Source organism: Marmota flaviventris, chromosome 12 (genome assembly GCF_047511675.1).
Source record: "Marmota flaviventris isolate mMarFla1 chromosome 12, mMarFla1.hap1, whole genome shotgun sequence".
Lineage (NCBI taxonomy): Eukaryota > Metazoa > Chordata > Mammalia > Rodentia > Sciuridae > Marmota > Marmota flaviventris.
This window is the reverse complement of record NC_092509.1, coordinates 58,338,489-58,366,317: the sequence shown is the minus strand read 5'-3', so window position 1 is coordinate 58,366,317 and position 27,829 is coordinate 58,338,489. Positions and strand designations below refer to the sequence as shown.

Sequence of the window (27,829 nt, the reverse complement as noted above, 5' to 3'; positions counted from 1 at the left end):
ATTTTCTAGCATCCACTAAAAAGCTAATAGAATAGGACTATTTTCCTAAATCATATATTATTCATACAAACAATATTTTCAAATTTAATACTCAGTTAAAGGTAATTAGCAGAATCAAGATTATCACCATAAATTAACAAGACTTGAATGACTAGAATTACCGGCTATATATTCTGAGACATCCATACTTACTATGTTTAAAGAAATAAAAAATAAGCTTGAAAATACCTGAAAAGAATCAAAAACTATGAAAATGTGGCACAATTTGAAAAAGAATCAAACAGACCCTCTAGAGATGAAAAATGCAGCCAAATACGACCAGTGTAACTCCACATCATCTACAACTGCAATAATGGGATCCTAATTAGAATAAATTGTTCTCTCTGTATGTATAGCATGTTTAAATACAGTCTACTATCATATATATCTAAAAAGAACAAATAAAAATAGTTATAAAGGAAAAAATGACAACAAAAACAACCTACTTAAAGAGAAAAGGAAGCATTTTCATTAAAATCCAACATTTCAACTTAATGTTTTTTTTAATTTTTTATAGCTATAGATGGACAGAATGCCTTTATTTTATTTGTTTATTTTTATCTGGTGCTAAGGATCCAACTCAGTGCCTCGTACATTCTAGTCAAGTACTGTCACTGTGCTACAGCCCCAACCTCTTAATGTTGTTTTGAAGATGCTAACCAATGCAGTTAAAAAAGAGAAAAAAATTAGATATGTAAATTTGAAAAGGAGATGGTTAGATTTTATTATTTGCAGATATTAAAATATTTATGAAACTCAAGAATACCTTAAAATGATAAACTATAAGTAAAAGTATAAAGAATATGAATAAACAATTCATAGAAAAATAAACACTTCTTACATATAAAGAGTTGATTCATATATGAGAAATTCAAGTTAATCTACAATTAGATATAATTTTTACCTGTAATTTTGGTGAGGATCAAGAAGTTTGATACCTTTCACGAAGGCATGAAGATATAGACTCTCAAATATTGGAGAGCAATTTGTCAATATCCATCAAATTATATATCATATGACAGTTTATATTGATCCAAAACTCTACTTATAAAAAAATTAGTCCACATATATGTGAAATAACATATGTGTATTACTTAACTCAGACTTGTTTGTAATAGCAAAAGATTGAAAACATCATAAATGTCCATAAGTAGAGCACTGAGTAAAAAAAAGAAAAATTTTGCATGATACATTTGTTAAATGGAATGATACTGATCAGAAAAAAATCTTTTAATGGCTTATAAGAAAGTTTCTTTTTGGATTTATATTTGTGTGTCTGTTTTATTTTACATCAAATTGCCTATGTTTGGCTATTTTTTACTTTTACAAATGTCAATCTTTAAAATAGTTAAATTTCTTTATAATATGTTGAATTTTTTTCAGAAAGTATTAAGTACCCAAAATGTTAGTTTAATATTTCTAAGTCATTAGAAACTTTTCTTTTTTAACTTAGGGACTTCATTACTGACTGACATTCAAGAATCTGGTGACAACATATTGAAGATGATAGAATGTGGAGAGTACATTAATTATGTTGCTACCAGAGACACAACATGCCTTTCTTTTCTCATGAGCCTTCTCTTAAAGAATTCCTGCCCTGTGCTTCTCACAGGTATTTTTTAAAAATGTAAATGAAGGGGTATTTTAGAGTTAGGAGGAAATATTACTTGGTCCAAACATGCGAAATGGGAAAAAATAGGTCCTGAAAAGTTTTGGTGATTATATAAATTCACATCCTTACTAACAGTGTATAAAATGCCCATTTCCCTACATATTTTCTAGTAGAGGACATTGTGAATCTTTTTCATCTTTTCATTACCTTCAGGAAAATTCTAGCAGTAGAACTGCTGGGTAAATATATAACTGGTCTCCATAGCCTGTGGGCTGAGGTCCTTGGAGGTCCACTAATGGTAACATTGATTGGTTTAATTAAATCTACACATGTAATTCCTCAACCGGAAGCTAAATTTTTCACTTTTTTACTTTTACCAAAGGAATCACTCTATAGCTTCCATTGTTTCTGAACATTTATTTCAACTTAATCACCTTTTCCAGTTTTCTAACTTATATGGTCCATCACCAGAGGCAAGTAGTACCATTTTCCCAGTTCCATATTCAAAGAATTCCAGCAAGGTGACTCTCAGGTAACCATAGCTTGCCTTTAATTTCATCTAAGGAATTATTATTTAGTGAATTATCAAGTCATGAGTCCCTGTTCTGCCTCAATAAAGAATTTATCATCAGATTTCTCCCTCCGATTGTCTTAGCAAATGTTGTCAAGGAATTTTATTTCATGTAGTATTTCTAGTGTGCTATAGGCAAAACAATTTGTGATGGGCTTAATGAACATTAGATAAAAATATATAGACAGTAGAATGAATCAGATATAACTTTCCTTTGCTCTTAAATGAATACATGACTAGTGTAACTCCACATTATGTACAACTACAAGAATGGGATCCTAATTGGAATGGGTTGTACTACATGTATGTATGTCAAAATGCACTCTACTGTCATGTCATGTATATATAAAAATAACAAATTTTTAAAACCCCATTAGCTCCTTATCTATTCTTTTGTAAAATATGTAAATAATGTAGACTCTGAGAAGGATACATATTAACTCACTTACCTAGCCAGTATCACATTTTAAAAAGGGAAAAGCAAAAACATACTTTTCATGTAAATTTCAGATGAAGGAAAATGCTATTGTTTCCTCAGACACCTAGGCTAGAGGTCTAACTCTGGGGATCCCAATAAACCAGGTCTGTTGCACTATTAGTTCATTTTAATATGTTAACATATGTCATTTTCTGGCATGTAATTCTAACCTAAAATATTTTTCCCTCTTAGGAGAATGTGGTGTTGGGAAAACTGCTACCATTAACCAAATGCTTGAAAAGTTAGAGAACTCCGGAGCATTTGATATAAAATATGGGTCAATTTTAGGAGATGTCCTATTACATAATGAGATCAAAAAATCAAGGTTGTATATATATTAAACTTTAAATTTTATTCATCTATTATTTAGATTCTATTTATAAAAAAATGTTGGCCTTAACATATATGTGCCTTGTTTTTAAAAAGCAAATCTATGCAATGAGTTGCCTGAAATTCCATCATGATATATTTCTTTTATTTTATACCTTTATTTTTAATAAATTTTTTATGTATTTTAATTAGGTATAATAACAGAATAATATTTTATTTAGTTATTTATTTTTATGTGGTCCTGAGGATCGAACCCAGAATCCCAGAATCTCACATGTGCTAGGCAAGTGCTCCACCACTGAGCTACAACCCCAGCCCCATATATATTTCTATGTAATAAAAAAGTCACAAGGCAAAATTACAGAATGATATATAAACTATGTGTGTAAAATATATGCAAAGAAAAAAGCCTGAAAGAATATGCACCAAAATGTTAAGACCATGAGTAATTTTTTCTGGTTATCATTATTTTCTCAATGTTTTGTAACAAATGTTACTTTTATTAAACTAAAAAAAGTAAATCTATTATATAAAAATGCAGAGTTATTCAAAAGAAGAATTTTCCTAATCTCCCCTTTATGTTTTCAATTTAAATGCTCTCACTTAAAAATAATAATTGTTTATATTTGTGGGGTGTTATGTTTTGATATGCATTATGAAATTATTACTTCAGCTAATTAACACATCTATCACCTCACTACTATTTTTTAGAGTGAGAACATTTAAATTTTTTTTATTTGCTATATTGAAATAGGCAATACATTAGTATTAACTGTAATCATCACTATGCAAGAGACCTTGAAATCTTATTCCTATATCTAACTGAACGTTGTTCTCTGACCGTTCCCTCCCACCTCACCTCCTTACCTCTGGAAACCACCATTCTATCCTTTGCTTCATCTTTTTTATATTCCAAATATAAGTGAGATTATGCACTATTTGTCTTTCTGTGCCTGACTTGTATCTCTTGGCATAATGTCCTCCAGGTTCATCTATGTTGTCACAGATGACAAGATTTCATCCTTTTTAAGGCTGAACAGTATACCATTTTGTATATATACATTTTATTTATCCATTTATCCACTGATTAGTGGTTAGTGCCATATCTTGGCTATTGTAAGTAATGCTGCAGTGAACATTGAAATGTAGATGTCTATTCAACATACTGATTTCAGTACTTTGGGGTATATACCCAGAAATGGGATTGCTGTATCATATAGTAATTCTAGATGTAGTTTTTTGAGGAGCCTCCATACTGTTTTCCAGAATGTCTATACTAATTACATTTCTATGGACAGTGTACAAGGGTTCCTTTTCTTCCACAGTCCTTGTGATTTTCCTTTTCCTGATGACTAATGATGTTGAATATTTTCCCATAAACCAATTGGCTATTTGTATGTCTTCTTTTGTGAAATGAGTTGTGACCATTTTTTAACTTTTCTTTTCATCTAGTAGTTTGAGTTCCTTATATATTTTGGATACTAACTCCTTCTCAAATGTATGGTTTGAAAATATTTTCTTCAATTCCATAAGTTGTTTCTTCATTCTGTTGTTTCTTTTGTTGTATAAAAGCATTTTAATGTTTTTTTCATATTTTATTGGTGCATTGTAATTGTGTAATGCACATAATTACATAATGATACATAATGGTGAGATTCGTGATTACATATTCATACATGCACACAATTCAACAATATAATTTGGCCAATATCATTTCGAAGTACTTCCCCTTTCCTTCCTGTCCTCCCTCCCTTTGATCCCTTTCCTCTATTCTGCTGATTTCCCATTGATTTTATTGAGATTCCCCCATATTTCTTTTCCTTTTTCCTCTCTAGCTTCCAAAATTTTCCCTAATTTATATGATAGCATTTCTTGGATAGAGGTGAAATAATTTTGATGATGTAAAAACAAACATATATTAGGTGCTAAAAAAAAAAGAAAAAAAAGTCTGTGAACATAACGCCTAAACATGCATTCTGAGTTTGAGTCTTCTTTTTCATGAAAAGAAAAGAAATTCTTTTCTTTTCTTTTTTTTTAACATCTTCATACATGTATTTTGTACAACAATGATGTCTCCTTCCACCATCCATGCAATTCCCCTTCTCCCTCCCTTTCCCTCCCACCCCTCTTCCCATGCTCTTCGTCCCTACCCCATTTTGAGTCACCCCCCTTATATCAGAGAAGACATTTGGCATTTTTGCAGGGGGATTGGCTAACTTCACTTAGCATAATCTGCTCTAATGCCATCCATTTTCCTTCAAATGCCATGATCTTATTATTTTATAGTGCTGAGTAATATTCCATTGTGTATAAATGCCACATTTTTTTAAATCCATTTATTCATTGAAGGGCATCTAGTTTGGCTCCACGGTTTAGCTATTATGAATTGTGCTGCTATAAACATTAATGTGGCTATGTCCTTGTAGTATGCTATTTTTAGTTCCTTTGGGTATAGTCCAAGAAGAGAAATAGCTGGGTCAAGTGGTGGTTTCATTCCCAGCTTTCCAAGGAATCTCCATACTGATTTCCAAATTGGCTGCACCAACTGCAGTCCCACCAGCAGTGTATGAGTGTACCTTTTTCTCTGCATCCTCACCAGCACTTGTTGTTTGTCTTCTTAATGGCTGTCATTCTTACTGGAGTGAAATGGTATCTTAGAGTAGTTTTAATTTGCATTTCTCTGATTGCTAGAGATGATGAGCATTTTTTCTTATTTGTTGATTGATTGTATATCCTCTTCTGAGAAGTGTCTGTTCAGGTCCTTGGCCCATTATTGATTGGATTGTTTGGGGTTTTTTGGTGCTTATCTTGTTCAGCTCTTTATATACCCTAGAGATTAGCACTCTATCTGATTTGTGAGGGGTAAAAATTTGTTCCCAAGATGTAAGCTCCCTATTCACCTTACATATTATTTCTCTTGACTGAGAAAAAGCTTTTTAGTTTGAATCCATTCCATTTGTTGATTCTTGGTTTTAATTCTTGTACTATAGGTGTCTTATTAAGGAAGTTGGGACCTAGCCTCACGTGATGGAGATTGGGGCCTACTTTTTCTTCTATTAGACACAGAGTCTCTGGTTTAATTCCTAGATCCTTGATCCATTTTGAGTTAACTTTTGTGCATGGTGAGAGATAGGGTTTCAATTTCAATTTTGTTGCATATGGATTTCCAGTTTTCCCAGCACCATTTGTTGAAGATGCTATCCTTTCTCCAGTGCATGCTTTTGGCACCTTTGTCTAATATAAGGTAGTTATAATTCTGTGGGTTAGTCTCTGTGTCCTCTATTCTGTACCATTGGTCTACCAGCCTGTTTTGGTACCAGTACCAAGCTGTTTTTGTTACTATTGCTGTGTAGTATAGATTAAGGTCTGGTATAGCCTTACCACCTGTTTCACTCTTCCTGCTTAGAATTGCTTTAGCTATTCTGGGTCTCTTATTTTTCCAGATGAATTTAATGATTGCTTTTTCTATTTCTATGAGGAATGTCATTGAGATTTTGATCAGAATTTCATTGAACCTGTATAGTGCTTTTGGTAGTATGGTCATTTTAATAATATTAATTCTGCCTATCCAGGAGCAAGGTAGATCTTTCCATCTTCTAAGGTCTTCTTCTATTTCTCTTTAGGGTTCTATAGTTTTCATTGTAAATATCTTTCATCTCTTTTGTTAGATTGATTCTCAAGTATTTTATTTTTTTGAGGACATTGTAAGTGGAGTCGTTTTCCTCATTTCCTTTTCAGAGGATTTGTCATTGATATACAGAAATGCCTTTGATTTATAGGTGTTGATTTTATATCCTGCCACTTTGCTGAATTTATTTACTAGTTCTAGAAGTTTCTTGGTAGAGTTTTTTGGGTCTTCTAGTATAGAATTATATCATTAGCAAATAGTGCTAGTTTAAGTTCTTCTTTTCCTATAGTTATTCCTTTAATTTCTTTTGTTTGTCTAATTGCTCTGGCCAGTATTTCAAAAACTATGTTGAATAGAAGTGGTGAGAGAGGGCATCCCTGTCTTGTTCCAGATTCTAAAGTGAATGCCTTTAGTTTTTCTGCATTTAGAATGATGCTGGCCTGAGGCTTAGCATAGAGAGCTTTCACAATGTTGAGGTAAGTTCCTGTTATCCCTAGTTTTTCTAGTGTTTTGAAGATATAGGGGTGATGTATTTTGTCAAATGCTTTTTCTGCATCTATCAAGATGATCATATGGTTCTTATCTTTAAGTCCATTGATGTGATGAATTACATTTATTGATTTCTGTATGTTGAACCAACCTTGCACCCTGGGGATGAATCCCACTTGACCATGGTGCACGATCTTTTTGATATGTTTTTGTATCCAATTTTCCAGAATTTTATTGAGGATTTTTGCATCTATATTCATTAGAGATATTGGTCTGAAGTTTTCTTTCTTTTAGGTGTCTTTGTCTGGTTTTGGAATCAGGGTGACATTTTAATGTTTTTTAATTATTTTTTTTAGTTGTAGATGGACACAGTACCTTTATTTTATTTGTTTTTATGTGGTGCTGAGGATCAAATCCAGTGCTTCACACGTGCTAGGAAAGCACTCTACCACTGAGCCATAACCCACCTGAGCCCTAAAAGCATTTTAATTTGATGCATTCCCATTTTTCTATTGCTTTTGTTGCTGTGCTTTGGGGATTATATAAAAAATCTTTGCCCCGACCAATACTCTTTATAGTTTTTTTTTCCTAGTACTTTAATAGTTTCAGATGTGACATTTAGGTCTTTAGTTCATTTTGAGTTGATTTTTGTATAAGTTGTGAATAATGGTCCAATTTCATACTTCTGCATATGGATATCTAGTTTTCATGATACCATTTATTGAAGAGACTCTCATCTCCCCATTATGTGTCTCTAGCATCTTTATCAAAAATCAATTCACCATAAGTGTCTGAGCTTATTTATGGGCCCTTTGCTCCATTTCTCATTGTGTATGTGTTTATGTTACTATTACTTTGGCTTGATCACTATGCATTTATAGCATATTTTGAAATTAGATGGTGTGATGCCTCCAGCTTTTTTCTTTCTGCTCAAGACTGCTTTGACTATTTGGAGTCTTTTGCAGTTCTATAGGAAAAATGAAACATGACATTGGACTTTGTAGATTGCTTTAGATAATGTGGACATTTTAACAATGTTAATTTTTAAAATATTTTTTAGTTGTCAATGGACCTTTATTTTATTTACTTATATGCAGTATTGAGAATTGATACATGCTAGGCAAGTGCTCTACTACTGAGCTACAACCCCAGCCCAACAATGTTAATTCTTGTAATCCATGAATTCAAAATATGTTTCCATTTATTTGTATTTTCTTCAATTTTCCTCATCAGGAAAATTTTTTTAAGTTTTCAGTGTATAGATTTTGCATCTCCTAGTTGAATAATTACTCCTAATTATCTTAATGACATTATATATTGGATTATTTATCTTTTTCAGATGGTTTGCTGCTAATGTATAGAAATATAGAAATATGATTTTTGTGTCTTGATTATGTATCCTGTAACTTTACTGAATTCACTTACCAATTCCAACAGTTTTATGGTGGATTTTCAGGGTTTTCTACATAAAATGTATGTCATCAGCAAATAGAAACAGTTTTACTTCTTCCTTTCCTATTTGGATGCCTTTATTTTATCTTGATTAATTTCTCTGAGACTTTCAGTACCATATTGGAAAAAAGTGATAAGAATGGGTATCCTCATCTTTCTGCTTTTCACTACTCAGACTGATGTTAATTGGGGGCTTTTCACATGTGGACTTTATTGTGTTGACATACACTCCTTCTATGCCTAATTCTCTAGAGTTTTTAATCATGAGAAAGTATTGAACTTTTTGAAATGTTTTGAGTTTTTTTCTGCATCCATATTATAATTTTGTCCTTCATTTGTTAATTTGTGTGTGTCAAACCATCCTTGCATTCCCAGGAATAAATCCACTTGATCATGTTGAATGGTCTTTATAATGTGCTGTTGAATTTAGTTTTATTAAGATTTTGCATATGTGTTCATCAGAGTTAGTACCTCTAATTTTCTTATAGTATCATGTTCTGGCCTTGGGATCAAGTTAATGCTAGCCTTGTAAAATGAGTTTAAAAATATTCCTCCTTCTTGACTTTTCTGGTAGAGATTGAGAAGGATTTATATTAGTTCCTCCTTAAATAATTGGTAGAATTCAATATTGAAATATCCAAGTCTCGGCTTTTCTTTGATGGGAGTCTTATTACTGATTCAATCTCCTTGCTTGTTGTTGGTCTACTGAGATTTTCTACTTAAAGGAAAATCTTCAAATTATGAACAACTAGTTTCATTCCTTTAAATAAGGAATTCTTACATATACTTTAAATATAAATAAATCTAAAATCTCAATTTTTATATAGCATAAAAGATAGCAATAATAATTTTTCTCCTAGAAAAAAATGTGCCTAATAGATGCAAATAAAGTTTTGTATAACATTTGTTTTGTTGTACTAGAAATATATGAGCTACTTAACAAATACAAAAAGACTTTTGTAAAGAAAAGTTTTATCTCTGTCATTCTGTATTCTGTCTGCCTCTTCCTAAAAGGAGAGGAAAAAGGAACTCTGAATTATACAAATAAAAAGTGCAAATTTCTAAAGTTAATTCTGGTTCTGTTAAAATATTAAAGAAGCCTATTGCTTTTGAATTGAATAAGAAGACAAAATCTTGGAGAGGTTCATAAGACCTTTCCTCTAATCATGAAAGTCAGATAGCCAGCTGTCTATGTCATGTACATACTTGGATATCCCATAAACATCTCAACCTTCACAAATCCAAAACATAACTCTTAATTTCTCTTCCAAATCTATATTCCTCCACTGTTCTTTACTTTAACAGAAAAGACTAGGTACTCAAGCTTAACACCTAGGAATCATCCTTGAGTTTCTTCCTATCCATCTTTAAAGTTCCTTCTGATCAATTACAATCATTGTATCTCCATTCTCACTACCCACATTCTGTCTCCTATTATTCGAATCTTCTGTCTTTACACATGTCACAAATTGCTCTAATTCTCCTGTTTCCAAGCCACCATCATCTACATCTTACACTACTAATTATTTTAGAATAGACTCTTACTGCACTTCAAGAAGGCCTTTAAAATTTAGAGAGATAACTTTCTTAAGCATTTAATACAATAGAAATCATTCCTGATCTAAATAATACGAATAATAAGAGTCTAAAAAAATAAATAGGTATGCTTAATAGTGAATTGGATCTTTATTAAGACATACTATTTTGTCAAACATACAAAAATCAAACACCTAAATACAAGATGAAAATAAAGACAAGTCTTTTACTGTATGATCCATAAGGCAAACATTTTATAAAGACAGAAGGGAGGTAATGGCTTACTACCTTTAGAAAACACCAATAATTTGGCATCCTAAGAATTTGCCCAGTTCATTTTTAAGTAAGTCCATGTTAAGTTTGAGTTTCAGTTTCAACGTGGATACTAATTTTATCTGTAAAAATATGAATGGGGATGGAGGATAGGGGGACTGTTTTCTTATAGAGGATACAACTAAAATCAGCCACATGTTGTTATTTCATTTTTTAAATATAGATATAATTGTAAATAAACTAATTTTGAACCTTTAAAACATTTGATTCAATAGCCTAAAGCAGAACATCAGCGTCTTGTTTACTGAAACCCATAAGATATCAAGTAGAAAACATGGTATGTATTAATACAGTTTCAAAAGTTCTCTATCTCAACTGTATGTAAGTCATTTCTTTTAGAAATCTCAGAAGGAAAAATTCAAATTGATAATTTAATATTAAAAAGTCCTCAAAAAATACCCAGTACTCTCTCAAATTGTTCTAATCTCTTCAAAAGATAGAGGAGAGACAGTAGAGAAGATTTACCTCCTTTGTCAATGAACTCAGATGAAATCTAGAAGTAACTGAACACACTTTCATGGTTTTAAACATAATGCAATAGAAAATTATGATTCTATAAGTTCTCAAATCAGGCCATGTGATACAGACATACATGGAATTTCAGAAGCCTCATCCTTGAAAATTCTGATTTACTAATTTATGGAGCAACAACTCCACTTCTCAAGAAGAAAAGATGGGGCTCTCCTGAGGTAGCTATGGAAAATGAAAGGGAGCCATGTCATCAGGTCCTGCCAGAAGACATTTTGTTCTTAAGCTGCTATAGTACTATCCCAAATTACCCTCTGGATGATCCTCCCTCAGGGAATGGTTCCAATTTTTATATATTTGCTAGATCTAGCTGCATGCTGCTTTTAGATCTTAAGAAGTTCTGTCTACCTACTAACATGCATAAGTGAGAAGAGGGTCTCTGAGCTTTCATATGGTTACATTTGACTATGGTTGCAGAGAGATACTGTTTACTGTGAAAAAGTAAGGAAACATTCCTAAATTGGTGTTCCTCCTCTCAGAATAGTTTTTTGGAAAAGACAACAAAATAGTAAAATTATATAATTTTCAAATGTTTGAACAGCCTAAAACAAAAATATTCTTAAAGTGTTCTCAATTTGTCTGTCTTTTTTTTTTGGCATCATAGATAATACTACTAAGAAGCTGTATGATAAAACTGATGAAAGTCATAAAGGAATTATAGTTTCTGCAATAAATTTTAGCACCAATATGACAGTTGCCAAAATGAAGGAGATGATTCTTAAAAAGTTAGTGAGAAAAAACAAAGACACTCTTGGAGCACCTAAAAACAGCAGGGTAAAATACTTCCCTCCCTCCCTGTTAAATAATCTGGCTATGCTATTCAAATGATAAATTAATTTATTTTAATTAATATTAGTAAAAAGATTGTTATACCACATGCTCCTGAACTTTCCTAGAATATGCACTTTATAATGGAAACTCCGGTTTTCAAATCAATATAATTCAATTTTCCAACATGGAGAATAATACTGATTGAGAATTACTAAGGCCAAAAGAAACCACTGAAATCTGAATAAAGATAAGAATACTGGAAAATGGGTTAGATGCTAACCTTGTGGTAACAAGAGAAGAGCCTTGTAACAACTCCCTCTTTCTTCTTCCTTCCTTCCTTCCTTCCTTCCTTCCTTCCTTCCTTCCTTCCTTCCTTCCTTTCTTTCTTTCTTTTTTTCTTTCTTTCTTTCCTGAGGATCAAACCCAGGGCTTCACACATGCAAGGCAAGTGCTCTGTCACTGAGCTACATCCACAACCTTTTTCATTTTTTTATTGTGAGATAGTATCTTACTAAGTTGCCCAGGCTGGCCTTGAACTTGTGATCCTTCTGCCTCAACCTCCTGAGTATCCGGGATTATAGACATGCACCACAGAGCTCACCTGTCTGTTTCTTAAAATGGTGTTGGGTATTTCTTTTTCTTACCCTCTGTCTACCTGGATAAGTATGTTAGCTTTTTATCACTGGGATTAAAAAAAATTAAATCTGGGAAAACAACTTAGAAGGAAAGATTGATTTTGGCTCCTAGTTTCAGAGGTTTTAGTCCATGGTTTCAGAGGTTTTAGTTTCAGAGGTTTTAGTCCATAGTCCTTCTGAGCAGAGGGGTATAGCAGAGGAAAGCTGTTTACCTCTGGGAAGCAGAGACAACAGAAGAGGCCAGGACAAGATAGAGTCCAACAGGACATGCCCCCAAAGACCTGCTCCCTCCAACTAAGTTCCACCACCTCCCAGTATCCATTCAGAGTATGAATTTATTAATAGATGAATCCACTGATGATGTTAAAGCCCTCATGATCCAATTACTTCTGAAAAGCCCCACTACTGAACATTGCTTCATTAGGGACCATTGAGCTTTGGGGGGATATTCCATATCCAAATTATGACTGCCCATTTATTCAACCAAATTCTCTGTCACAATAGACATTTACATTGACTCCAATTCAATACCATAAAATAAGCAAAGGGGTAATTCCTACGATATCAATTTCAAGAGCTTTTAAGGGTTTGCTTCAGATTTCCTGATTTTTAACTGATGATTTAGATGATCTTGGTAGATCTTTGCCTTCATAGGTAAACTTTAGAGATTTTGAAAAGGTTAATAATAGCCCAGTTAGATTAGATAATAGTACCTAATTGCACCACTAGCAAGCAAGAAAATTTTAGTTTGTGATACAAAAGAGGGGAAACTGGGTGTCTTACTAAAAATTATATGGACCATTACAAATTAGATAATTAGGTAATTCAAAGTAAAGAGCTATTTGTATTTTTTAACTAGTTACTTGTCTTGCAAAAAAGACAATTAACTAGTTAATCTAAAGGGCCTAATGCGCAGAGATTTTAATCAGTATATTTCAGCACATAATATTTTCAAAGATGGAAAGTAACACAAGCTTAAAAGTTGGAATTGTGTCTGAATATTCTGCTGGTTGTTCTTGACAACAGCATTTGTAGGAGAATTTTAAAAGTCTAGTTCCAGGTGATAGGCTTATTCCCAAATGAGAGTACATATGAAATAAATAGCTAGACATCTATGATAGTGCCTTGCCAATAATAAGTAAATGCGATCAATAAGTAAATACTTAATAAGTAATAGGCCTGTTCCTTTGTACAATTACACAATTAGATTATTAGCATCAAATATATTTCTATCATCAGACATAATTATTAGAAGTCCATAGAGGGTGAGCAGATTTTTCATTACTCTGAAAACTTACTGTTTTCTAAGATCTTATCTTCAAAAATAGAACTTGGTATTCTATTTTAATAGAAAAAAATAGACATGATATTATGTATAATTTTGTTCTTATTCCATAGCGTAATTAATATTTCTAATTCTTACTTTAAACAAAGGTACTACAAGTTGATATGCTTTAAAACATTTTGTTTTCCTTAAGATTATAATATTTATTGATGACATGAATACTCCAGGATCTGATATGTATGAAGCACAGCCACCACTGGAACTGATCAGACAATTGTTAGACATGGGAGGGGTTTATGATACTAAAAGAAATGTATGGAAGGTAAAGTATATGCTAAGATTTTGTTCACATTAAATATTGTTATTTAACAATAAATTAAACATTTGTAGCAGTGTGAAGTAAATTAAGTGAGAAATCTAGACAGTATAGCCATATGGACATGTTAAAATGAGTCTAAGAGCCTAAATTAATCATGTCAATTACATCTTTGCAATTTAGAATAGGTCCATGTGTTTCAGAGACTCTACATAGATTCTTTTCATCATTTCACCCAGCTTTACAGTGCTGTGATATTGTAAGAACATGTCAAATGGCCGTTATTATATTAACAGCTAAGCATCTTTTCACTCCAAGTCAATCTGATCATGCTGAAGACACAACTCAACTGGATCTTTTGATTTCTCACTTATCACCAAAATCCTCTTTGCTAATCTCAAAAACACACTGCTATTTTCTAATGATTGTTTATCATTTTTAATTCACATGTAATAATTGCGTATATTTATGGGTCACAGTGGGTTGTTTTAATACATTTATACAATGTGTAATAATTACATCCATCACCTCAAACATTTATCATTTGTGGTAAAAACATTCAAAATTCTCTCTTCTAGCAATTTCAAAATATACATTATATTATTGTTAACTATAGTGACCTATATAACAGAGCATCAGAACTTATTCCTACTTTCTATAACTTTTTACCTGCTATCCATTCTCTTCTCATTTCCTGCTCCCTGGCACCTTCCACAGTCTTCTGTGAGATCACCTTTTTTAGATGCCACAAATGAGTAAGAACATGCAGCAGTATTTGTCTTTCTGTGCTAGGATTATTTAACATAGCATAATATTATCCAGTTTCATCCATTTGTAGCAAACAACAAGATTTCCTTTTTTTAAGACTGAATACTATCTCATTGTGTATATACACCATATTTTCTTCACCCATTTATCCATGGATGGGCACTTGAGTTATTGCATATTGTTGCTATTGTGAATAGTTCTATGATGAACACAGGAGCACAGATACACTTTTGACATACTGATTTAATTTCTTTTGAATATATATACTCAATGGTGGGATTGCTTACACATATAATAATTCTATTTTTAGTTTTTTAAAATATTTATTTTTTAGTTATGTTTTATTGTAGTTGGACATAATATCTTTATTTTATTTATTTAATTAATTTTATGTGGTGCTGAGGATCAAACCCAGGGCTTCACACATGCTAGGCGAGCACTCTACCACTGAGCCACAATCCCAGCCCCTATTTTAAATTTTTTTGTTGGTTCTTCTTAGTTATATATGCCAGTAGAATCAATTTTGATAAAATTATAAAAGCATGCACTATATCTTATTTTACTTAGGACCCTATTCTTATGGGCAGGCACAATGATATGGTTCACTTAGATATTTTCTTATGAGTATATAGGAAAATTATGCTAAATTTATTCTACCATCTTTCCTATTCGAATCCCCCCTTTTTCCTTTTGTCCTCTTTTGTCTAATCTACTGAATTTCTCTCCTCTCCCTACCTGTTTAATCATGGTTTAGCTGCCACATGTCAGCAAAAACATTCGACCTTTGGTTTAGGAGATTGGCTTATTTCACTTAGCATGATATTATCTAGATCCATCTATTTACTGGCAAAAGTCATAAAGTCATTCTTTGTGGCTGAGTAATATTCCATTGTGTATATATACCACAATTTCTTTGGCCATTCATCTGTTGGACATATAGGCTGGTTCCATAGCTTAGCTATTGTAAATTGTACTACTATAAACATTGATGTGGCTGTGTCACCATAGTATGCTAATTTTAAATCCTTTGGGTATATGATGAGGAGTGGGATAACTGGGTCTAATATTTAAGGAACTTTCATACTGCTTTCCATGATATCTGCATTAATTTACAGCCTCACAATAGCATATGAGAGTACCCCTTTCTCCACAACCTTACCAACACTTGCTTTTTCTTATCTTTTTTTTTTGTAATATGCATTCTAACCAGAGTAAAATGATGTTGCACTATGGCTTTCATTTGCATATTCCTGGTGATCAGTGATGTGTGGTGTATTTTCGTTTGTTGAACTTCTTGTCCACTTCTTAAACTTGGATTATTTGGGAATTTTTGCCACTGAGATGTTCCTTATATATCCTGGATATTAATCCCTTGTCAGAGACATAGTTTGTAAATATTTTCTCCCATTCTATAGGTTGTTTCTTAATTCCACTGACTAATTGTTTTTCTGTGCAGAAACTTTTCCATTTTCTTCAATTTCATTTGTTTATTTTGCTTTTGTTGCTTGGGGTTTTGAAGTCTTAACCCCAAAATCCTTGCCCAAGATAATGTTATGCATAAAACATTGCCCTGGTTTTTTTTAGGAGTTTCATAATTTCTAGTAGTTGCTTTACAGGGAGGGGAGAGATATTCCTGATGACTTTAGAAAGCCTGCAAGAAGTAACATCGTGAAATTACACTTTAGAATAGGTAACTTCTAAGAACATAAATTTCTATTGCAATTTTTGTTTTGCAGTATATAGTAATCTTAATATTTTCACCCAAATATTTTTAAAATCTTTTGTCCATTTGGGACAGGAAAGTATTTATTTCACTTCCTACAGATGCATTTAGTTACTATTCTTCTTTCACTCTTTCAGAATATTCAAGATCATGCTATAGTTGCAGCCTGTGTTCCTCCAATCGGTAAAAACAACATTAGCCCACGTCTCCTCAAGCACTTTTCCATCCTGGTATTGCCTCATCCTCCACAGAGTGCCCTGCGGACTATTTTCCAGGTAACACATCCAGTTCATTTTCTAATGAAAAATATTAATTTCATGGTGTAAGAAACATTTGTGAGAACTTAAAACCACTTTGAATAGATTTTATTTCCCCCTCTATTTTCTAGTCTATTGTTATAATGTCTGTAAATATCAAAAATATAATTCAGTGTGTATAAGAAACCCAGAGATCACAGGACTTTATTCTCTGAGAATTTTGCTCTTTGTGTATGCATGCACACACCTACACACACACACACACATGCACACACATATGTGTGCTAGGAATTGAACCTAGGATCTTGTGCATACTAAGCATGAGTTCCACCACTGAAACACCCCAGTCCCTCATTTTATTGTAGAACAAAAAAAACATCAAAAGATCTATTATGTCAGTCTGGATTGGCGTACATGTATACTTTCTTGTTTACAAGAACCTTTACCCCATTTGTGGGCTATTGATCCCTGCAGCAGTATTACCAGGGACTTTTTGAAAAATTGATGTAAAATTTTATCTTTAAATTTTATATTGTAAAGGAAAATGCAAGATGAATTTTAAAGAATGTAATAATCTTGCATAAAATTTATTTTCCTATCAAACTAGATTTCAAGTTCAGCCATTTTTCCAGTAAGATATTTCAGAATTCCCAGAAGAAAGCATACATGTATACCAATCCAAACTAACATAATAGTTCTATCATGTTACATTTCCTTTAGTAGCATCTACTGGGGCACAAGGAAATGGAATAATTGTCAGCACACCTGATGTACACAGAGGTGGAGCACAAATTGTCTCCAGAGGGAGGACACATTCGACATGCTTCTAGATCAAGCACCAAACTAGGACCAACTGGGAATTTTTAACATTTCTAAAGAAATTAATCTTCCACTGAGTAGGCTTCTTAGTAGAGTTTAGCCAGAAATAGTCTATACTTAAAATTTTTAAAAAACTAAATTATAAAACTTCTTTTTAAAGGCTCATTTGGCAATGTATTTCTTCATCAATAACTTCTCACCTGATGTTCAGAAATATAAGGATCAGATAATATCTTGTTCCCTCACTATGTACTACCAAGTGTGTAAGTGTATGTTACCGACTCCAACAAAATGCCACTACATGTTTAATCTTCGAGACGTGTTTAAGGTGTGTTTTAATATTAGTTCTACAGCTTATTTTTAAATTTTAAGTTGAGGAGATGTAATTTTACTAAACTGAATCTCTCCCCCTCCCCTGCTCTCTCTCCTTTCTTGTTGGTATTGTCAATAAAAGCAAAATTCATGTTGTTTGGGTTTTCTATATATTAGCAGTTCATCCAATGAATAAGTTGAAAAGAAATTTTCTAATAATCCCAAGAAGAGAGTTCAATAAAGAGACCACTGAAACTGTTAGAATATTGCCTGAGATTCTCAGCAGGAAAAGAAAAGATTACAATGTAAATTTTGGTCTTGCTTCATTTCTGAGATTTCATTGTGACTACCCAAAACATATGCATATCATAAACATGTTTAAATTTTCACAGATTTTGGCAACAAAGCTGATTTAGTCATCTACCTTGGTTAAATAATTTTCAAAATTGCAATGTTTGAAAAAAAAACCCAATTCTTGAATTTGCTTTCTCCCCTTACTATGGGACTTCATCCATAACTACCACATTATGGTCCTTACATTTAGAATGCTGAACCCATCAACATTTAAAAGCATTTTTCTCCCATCTCCAGCACCTCCATGCTGGCACCATAATTAAGACTTGTGGTTGCTCATCCCAGCAAGCCTTCTCTTAGTTGTAGCTGAGGATTCCCTAAATCTCCTCCCACTCAGGGCAATTCTGTGCCTATTGTCCTTGACTTAATAACATGTTTGTCTCATTAGAAATTCAGATTATCGATTGTAGAAACTGATAATTTTTACCTTGGATAATTGCTATTTTTATGAAATATAAACATGCAAAATCAGAGTCTTTACTTCAAATACTATCCCACTAATGTCTTTATAAAATTTTATTTTTGAATCTCTAATAGCTTCTCCTAGGAATTCTACAAGCTGACAAGACTATTATTAACTCCAAAGAAATGCTTGCTCTACTCTTTGTTCATGAAGCCACCCGGGTGTTTCATGATCGCTTAATTGAAGCCACTGAAAAAAGCTTTTTCTATCAGTTGCTTTCAAAGGAACTTGAGAACTATTTCCAGGTAAATTTATGGTTTAAAAAATATTTCAAATGGGATCATGGGCAAAATGTTATTTTGGAAGTCCTCAAACATTTTCTTAGTATTAATGAAAGCAACTTTATCATATTAACGATTTGGGAGGGGGTTCACAAGAAATGTTGAAAAATAGATTGAAATACAGTGGAAATAGTTTGATCTTAATACTTTGGTTCATTCTTTTGGCCTCTGAGGAGGCTAAAATCTGCTTATTTTTCTCCAGGACTAGCAGAACTGTTTACTCTTGAGACACTTCACCAAGGCTCCTCATCCCTCTCTATCCCATCTCCATTCATTTCTCACTGCCTGTCTTTTAATCCAGGTCACAGAGGAAAGTGTTTCGATAAAGTGATTCACACCAAAAAGGATGTGGGCTGGCAATGTGGCTCAATAGTAGAGTGCTTGACAAGCATGCATGAGGCCCTGGGTTTAATCCCAAGCACCACAGGGAAAAAAAAAAAAAAAGAATTGTGACTAAACAGAGCAGTGAGCTCAACTTCCTTTACCACCTTTACTATCTCTTCTCAAAAGAATTAAGGAGAAAATTTCCTTTCCAGAGTTGACTCTTCTTTGCTTTTTCTTTTTTTTTTTTCATGATGCCACGTTCTTTCACCCTATTCATAGAAGTACAAGAAATATAATAAATTAAAAGACCCAACTATATTTTATATCAGTAAAAGAGAAGTATAGAATGTAAACTTTATTCATAGAAATATAGATATAAATGCAGATAAACTCAGAATATAACATAATATATGTAAATCTATGTCTCTCTATATATATATATGTCTAGATATATATATGTTTTTGAGATAAGTCACAAATTCATGAAGATTTTTAAAATGCTTTATGGACATTCTCATTATTATTTTCTTTTAATTCAAGTTTTCTGCTCTTCAGCCCAGATCCATCTTGATATAATTATTCATGTTAACCTTATCACTTCTATCCTCCAATCTTTTTTTATAATTTTTATTCTAATTTGTTATATATGACAGAATGCATTACAATTCATATTACACATGTAGAGCACGATTTTTCATATCTCTGGTTGTATACAAAGTATATTCACACAATTCATGTCTTCATAGATGCATTTAGATGATGTTCATCTCATTCCACCATTTTTTTACACCCCTTGGTCCCTCCTTTTTTCTTCCTCCCCTTTGCCTATCTAGAGTTCATCTAATCTTCCCATGCCCCCCCCCCCTCCCAACGCCACTATGAATCAGCCTCCTTATATCAGAGAAAACATTCAGCATTTGGTTTTGGGGGGTTGGCTAACTTCACTTAGCAAATTATTTTCTTCAACTCCATTTACCTGAAAATGTCATAATTTGTTTTTATTGCTAAGAAATATCCCATTGTGTATATATATACCACATTTTCTTTATCCATTCATTTACTGATGGACATCTAAGTTCGTTCAACAGTTTAGCTATTGTGAATTGAGCTGCTGTAAACATTGATGTGGCTGTTTCTCTGTAGTATGTTGTTTTAAAGTCCTTTGGGTATAGACTGAAGAGTGAGATAGCTGGGTCAAATGGTGGTTTCATTCCCAGTTTTCCAAGGAATATCCATTCTGCTTTCCATATTGGCTGTACCATTTTGCAGTCCCACCAGCAATGTACGAGTGTGCCCTTTTCCCCACATCCTCGCCAACACTTATTGTTATTTGTATGTTAATAGCTGCCATTCTGACTGGAATGAGATGAAATCTTAGAATACTTTTGATTTGCATTCCTCTAATTGCTAGCGATGATGAACTTTTTTTTATATATTTGTTGATTGATTGTATATCATCTTCCGAGAAATGTCTGTTCAGTTCCTTGGCCCATTTATTGATTGGGTTATTTCATTTTTTGATGTTTAGCTTTTTAAGTTCTTTATATACCCTAAAAATTAGTGATCTATCTGATGTGCATGTGATAAAAATTTGCTCCCAAGCTGTAGGCTGTCTATTCACCTCACTGATTGTTTCTTTTGCTGAGAAAAAGCTTTTTAGTTTGAATACGTCCCATTTATTAATTCTTCATTTTAATTCTTGCACTATAGGAGTCTTATTAAGGAAGTAGTGGCTTAACCCAATATGATGAAGATTTGGGCCTACTTTTTCTTCTATTAGACGCAGGATCTCTGGTTTAATTCCAAGGTCCTTGATCCACTTTGAGTTGAGTTTTGTGAATGGTGAGAGATAGGGGTTTAATTTCATTTTGTTACATATGGATTTCCAGTTTTCCCAGCACCATTTGTTGAAGATGCTATCTTTTCTCCAATGTATGCTTTTGGTGCCTTTGTCTAATATAAGATAACTGTAATTATATGGGTAATTCTCTGTACCATTGGCTACTAGCCTATTTTGGTGCCAATACAATGCTGTTTTTGTTACTATTGCTCTGTAGTATAGTTTAAGGTCTGGTATAGCGATATCACCTACTTGACACTTCCTGCTAAGGATTGCTTTAGCTATTCTTGGTCTCTTATTTTTCAAGATGAATTTCATGACTGCTTTTTCTATTTCTATGAGGAATGTCATTGGGATTATAATTGGAATTGCATAAAATCTGTATAATTCTTTTGGTAGGATGGTCATTTTGACAATATTAATTCTGCCTATCCAAGAATAAGGGAGATCTTTCTATCTTCTAAGGTCTTCTTTAATTTCTTTCTTTAGCATGCTTTGTTTTCATCATAATGATCTTTCACCTCTTTTGTTAAGTTGATTCCCAAGTATTTTTTTGAGGCTATTGCAAATGAGGTAGTTTTCCTAGTTTCTCTTTCTGAGGATTTGTCACTGATACACAGAAATGCCTTTGATTTATGGGTGTTGATTTTGTATCCTTCTACTTTGCTGAATTCATTTATTAGTTCTAGCAGTTTTCTGGTGGAATTTTTGGGGTCTTCTAGGTGTAGAATCATATCATCAACAAATAGTGATAATTTGAATTTTTCTTTTCCTATGTGTATCTCTTTAATTTCTTTTGTCTAATTGCTCTGGCAATTGTTTCAAGAACTATGTTAAATAACAGTGATGAAAGAAGGCATCCCTGCCTTTTTCCAGTTTTTAGAGGGAATGCTTTCAATTTGTCTACATTTAGAATGATGTTGGCCTGGAGCTTAACATAGATAGCTTTTCAATATTGAGATATGTTCCTGTTATCCCTAGTTTTTCTAGTGTTTTGAACATGAAGGGGTACTGTATTTTGTTGAATGCTTTTTCTGCATCTATTGAGATGATCATATGGTTCTTATCTTTAAGTCTATTGATGTAATGAACTACATTTATTGATTTCTGTATGTTGAACCAACTTTCATCCCTAAGATGAACTCCACTTGATCATGGTGCACTATTCTTTTTGATATGTTTTTGTATTCAATTTGCCAGAATTTTATTGAGAATTTTTACATCTATTGTCATTAGAGATATTGGTCTGAAGTTTTTATTCATTGATGTGTCTTTGCCTGGTTTTGGAATCAGGGTGATATTGGCCTCATAGAATGAGTTTGGAAGTGCTCCCTCTTTTTCTATTCCCTGAGATAAATTGAAGAATATTGGTATTATTTCTTCTTTAAAGGTCTTGTAGAACTCAGCTGTGTATCCCTCTGGTCCCAGGATTTTCTTGGTTGGTAGGCTTCTGATGGTGTCTTCTATTTTATCACTTGAAATTGATCTGTTTAAATTGTATATATCATCCTGATTCAATTTGGGCAAATATATTGTTACTGCCATTTACAGTGACGAGTCCTTGCTTCCTGAAATGCTAAAGTATAACACCAGAGAAGCACACCGAGGCAAGTATAGAGTGGAAAGTAGAAGCTTTATTAAAGGACAGAAGAAAAGACTTCTCCCCAGAGGAAGAAGAGGACCCAAAAGGCGGAATCTGTGGAAGGGGGAGGTCTTTCCTTTTCTATAGCTAAGGTCTTCTTTCAGCTTTCCCACACTCCTGTCCTTTGTTTCCTTTATCTTTAAGTGATAGAATGCAGGTGAGTAGGCTCAAAAGGTGGGAGATAGGTGGGCTTAAGGAGTAATCTGGGCAGGAAGGGCCTGGGGCAGCTTTTGATTAGCACCTCCCTGTTTGCTGGGAGCTGTTTCATTAACAGTTCCTTAGGATGGGCTCCAGGCCTTGAGGACATTAACATTTCAATTTCCCCAAGTGCTGCTCTGGTTTCCTGGACTCCATTCTCAATAATGGCCTCCATTTTATTTATCTTACTAGATATTAGACCCGATTTACCTAACTACACTACCTACCTATCCTCAAATCTTGCTTCAATATTACTCTAAAATTTGTCAATGCCTTCAATATTTTCTATTTTATTGAAACACAAGTTTTCAAAATCATTTCTAATTACCTTCTATATTTCTGTAGTGTCCAGGATGATATTTCCTTTTTCATCATGGATGTTAGTAATTTGAGTTTTCTCTCTTCTTCTCTTCATTAGCATGGCTAAAGGTTTATCAATTTTATTTATTTTTTCAAAGAGCCAACTTTTTGTTTTGTCAATTTTTTCAGTTGTTTCTTTTGTTTCAATTTCATTGATTTCAACTATGATTTTAATTATTTCCTCTCTTCTACTGCTTTTGGTGTTGATTTATTTTTCTTTTTCTAGGGCTTTGAGATATAATGTTAAGTCATTTGTTTGTTGACTTTTTCTTCTTTTAGGAATGAACTCCATGCAATGAACTTTCCTCTTAGTACTGCCTTCATAGTGTCCCAGAGATTTCAGTACATTGCCCTTGTGTTCTCATTCACCTCTAAGAATCTTTTAATCTCCTCTTTGATGTCTTTTGCAACCCATTGTTCATTCAGCAGCATATTATTTAGTCTCCAGGTGTTGAAGTAACTTTCATCTTTTATTTTACCATTGATTTCTTTTTTTAAAATATATATTTATTTTAGTTGTAAATGGACCTTTATTTTATTTACATGCAGTACTGAGACTAAAACCCAGGGCCTCACACATGCTAGGCAAGTGCTCTATTGCTGAGCCACAACCCCAGCCCCTTTATCATCTCTAATTTCATTTCATTACGATCTAATAGGATACAGGGTAGTATCTCTACTTTTTTATATTTGCTAAGAGTTGCTTTGTAGCATAATCTATGGTCTGTTTTAGAGAAGGCTTCTTGTGCTACTGAGAAGAAAGTGTATTCATTCATTGAAGGAAGAAATATTCTGTATATGTCAGTTAAGTCTAAGTTATTGAAATATTCTGTATATGTCAGTTAAGTCTAAGTTAATGATTGTATTATTGAGTTCTATAGTTTCTTTGTTCGGCTTTTGTTTGGACGATCTATCCAGTGGTGAAAAAGATGTGTTAAATTCACCCAGAATTATTGTGTTGGAGTTTATTTGACTCTTGAACCTGAGAAGAGTTTTTCTGATGAATGTAGATACTCCATTGTTTGGGGCATATAAATTTATTATTATTATGTTGTGTTGATGAATTGTTCCCTTAAGCTATCCTTCTTTATTCCTTTTGATTAAATTTGGCTTGAAATCTACTTTATTTGATATGAGGATGAAGAACCCTGCTTGCTTCCTCAGTCCATGAAAGTGGTATAATTTTCCCAACCTTTCCCCTTCAATCTGTGGATGTCTTTTCCTATGAGATGAGTCTCTTGGAGGCAGCATATTGTTGGGTATTTTTTTTAATCCAGTCTGCCAGTCTATGTCTTTTGATTGGTGAATTTAGGCCATTAACATTCAGGGTTATATTCTATTCCCTATCATTTTTGTTTATTGTTTATATTTAACATATAAATATATATATTGACTTGGTTTCTCCTTTGATTAGTTTTCCCTTTAGTGTAATACCTCCCTTTGCTGATTTTCATTGTTGTTTTTCAATTCCTCTTCATGGAATATTTTGCAGAGGATGTTCTGTAGTGCAAGCTCTTGAGTTGTAAAATCTTTTAACTTTTGTTTATCATGGAAGGTTTTAATTTCATCATCAAATCTAAAGCTTAATTTTGCTGGCTATAAGATTATAGTGTTGGCATCCATTTTCTTTCAGAGCTTGATATATGTTGTTCCAGGTTCTTCTAGCTTTCAGGGTCTAGGTTGAAAAATATGTATATAATCTAATTGGTTTCCCCCTATATGTAATCGGATTTCTTCCTCTCATGACTTTTAATATTCTCTCCTTATTCTCTGTGTTAGGCATTTTCATTATAATGTGCCTTGGTGTGGATCTGTTGTGATTTTGTACATTTGGCATCCTGTAAGCCTCTTGGATTTGGTTTTCCAATTCATTCTTTATATTTACAAAATTTTCTGATATTATTTATTGAATAGATTGCTCATTCCTTTGGTTTGGAACTCTATTCCTTCCTCGATCCCAAGATCTCTTAAATTGGTCTTTTTATTCTATCCTGTATTTCTTGAATGTTCTGCTCATGGTTTCTTACCATTTTAACTCTGTGGTCTACATTATTTTCAAGATTATTTATTTTGTCTTCATTGTCTGAGGTCCTGTCTTCCAAGTGGTCCAATCTCTTGGTGATGCTTTCAATTGAACTTTTAATTTGGTTTATTGTTTCTTTCATTTCAAGGATTTCTATTTGGTTTTTTAGAATCTCTAGCTCCCTATTGAAGTAATCTTTTGCTTCCTGTATTTGTTTATGTGGCTCTTTGTCAAAATAATCTTTTGCTGCCTGTATTTGCTCTCTTATGTCATCCTTTAATTTGCAGAACATTTTAATTATGTACACCCTGAACTCCTTCTCTGTAATTTCTTCTGCTGTGCTGGCCATGGATTCTAATAATGTGATATCTTGATTTGTTTGGGACACTTTCTTTCCTTGTCTTTTCCCTTCTAGCACTGTGGATCCAAGGCATTACCATTTTACCCTATAGGCTCATAGTGCCCCTGTAGTGATCCAATATCTTTCCTTTGAGGTGAAGGGCAATGTTATCAGATCCCAATATTAACAATATACACCCTAAAAACAAATATTTGCTAATAAGACGTTTATAGTTTGGTCTCAATGTAAAGAAATGGTGAATTCAATTTTTATTTACAATATACTCAGTAGGTTTGTAAAAGGGTTTACAGTTTCTGATGGTGGACAAAAAACCTGGAGTGAGGAGTAGGATGATATGATGAGGAGGTAGGAGGTGAGTATATAGAGTTGTTATATCTTAGGAAGTATGAAAGAAAAATCTAAACTGGAAGTTTAGTAGCAGGAAAAGGGAGAGGTATTAATTTTGGGTAGACAAGTAAGTGGAAAGACGGTAAAGTACATAAAACAAGCACACATATATATATCAAGAAAAAAAATTTTTAAATGTTAAAATAGCAGAAATTGGTGGGAAACAAAAGAATATACAACACAACTGTAATATACTATTCAGACATCCCAGTCCTGAAAATCCTAATTCATGCAAAGTACTTGGTTTCACATATATTGGGGATGTGAGGGTGGGAGAAAGGAGAGGGAGAGGGAAAAAAATCTTGAAGGAAGACACAGGGCTTGTTTTGGTTGGAGATCAGTATCTTTCCCACCACCTTTTTCTCCCTCCAATCTTTTTTTAATATCTGGTAAAACAAAACTTCCATTAAGGACTTAAGGGTAATCCCTTTTCCAGGTCCACACCCACCATCACCTCTACTCACTTGTCTAGAATCTTCCAGGGCTCAACTCAGTATGTGGCTCTTCTTCACTTACCTCCCTGGAGCTGCTTTGGGTAATGCCCCAGGGTCATCTTGTCACTAGTTTCCTTCACTCAGACACTAGAATCTTCAGCCCACTCTTCTATTTTTTCACTTTTCTGCCCTTTTCTTGGAGAGAAAGTTGAACATAGAGATTACGAACACAGGTTCTACCTAAGTCCAAAGTCCAGTTTCCCCACTTATGAGCCCTGATTCCATGGGCAAGTGACTCCTCTTTGGCTCGATTTCCTAATCTCTATTTAAGTATGATTATTGTACCTACCTTATAGGACTGTGCAAGAATTAATAATTCTAATTTAAATAAAATGTTTAGAACCATTTCTGACACATGTAGTAAGTGTTCAATAAATATAAACTATCATAATACTAAAAAAAAAACAACTTTATATCTGCATTTCAAATATAGGCAGTTGGTTTGGTGAAAAGAGCCTGAACTTTTGAATGTGACTTTGGTTTAACTTTTAAGTCCATCTCATATTACCCTGGCATTTCATACTCAACATGTGTAAAACCATTCCCAGTCTCCACCCACTGCACCTTCTCTACAATCAAGATGCCCTGCCCTCATGCTCCCTACTCCAGTGACTGGTGAGACTATCTAAGCCTCACCCATGACAGAATACAAACATCTAACATCTAACCCCCATATTCCAACCAGAAGGCGGCATGGTCTCTGTGGCCTCTGCCTTTACAACCTTCTCTTGCATCAATCCTGGCCATCATTCAAGACTCAGCTCATGAACCTTACTCTAATTGAAATAAAACAGGCACAGAGAGACAAATACCACATGTTCTCACTTTCATGTAGAATCTAATGTAATCAAACTCACAGAAGCAGGAGTAGAACAGCTAGGAGAAATGGGAGGGGGAAGGTGGTCAAAGGAAATGAAGCCTCAGGAGGAATAAGATATTTTTAGATCTTTTGTTAATAATAGTGTATTATACATTTCAAAAACTGCATAAATTTCAAGTGTTTTCACCACAAAAAATGGTATTTGAGGTGATAGATATGTTAATTAATTTAATTGCCTCACATTGTATTCATAAACCACATTACTCTGTACCTCATAAGTATATTGAACTATGATTTGTCAATTAAAAATACTTGTTTAATTAAGCTCATGCTTTCTACATTTTTGTGGTCTTTTTTGAGCAACACCACCCCCTTTCTATATTAAACTCCCATTCTTTGT

At 33.3% G+C, this 27,829-nt stretch overlaps 1 protein-coding gene across 1 annotated transcript in view; it reads left to right on the top strand.

The window, feature by feature from the left end:
- Positions 1 to 27,829, top strand: part of Dnah14 (dynein axonemal heavy chain 14) — a 376,581-nt gene that overhangs the window by 206,595 nt on the left and 142,157 nt on the right. Inside the window, 8 exon segments of the mRNA XM_071619724.1 lie at positions 1,493 to 1,651; positions 2,893 to 3,025; positions 10,684 to 10,745; positions 11,601 to 11,770; positions 13,881 to 14,009; positions 16,632 to 16,769; positions 17,731 to 17,898; positions 18,774 to 18,944. Coding sequence (XP_071475825.1) covers positions 1,493 to 1,651; positions 2,893 to 3,025; positions 10,684 to 10,745; positions 11,601 to 11,770; positions 13,881 to 14,009; positions 16,632 to 16,769; positions 17,731 to 17,898; positions 18,774 to 18,944 — 1,130 coding nt within the window.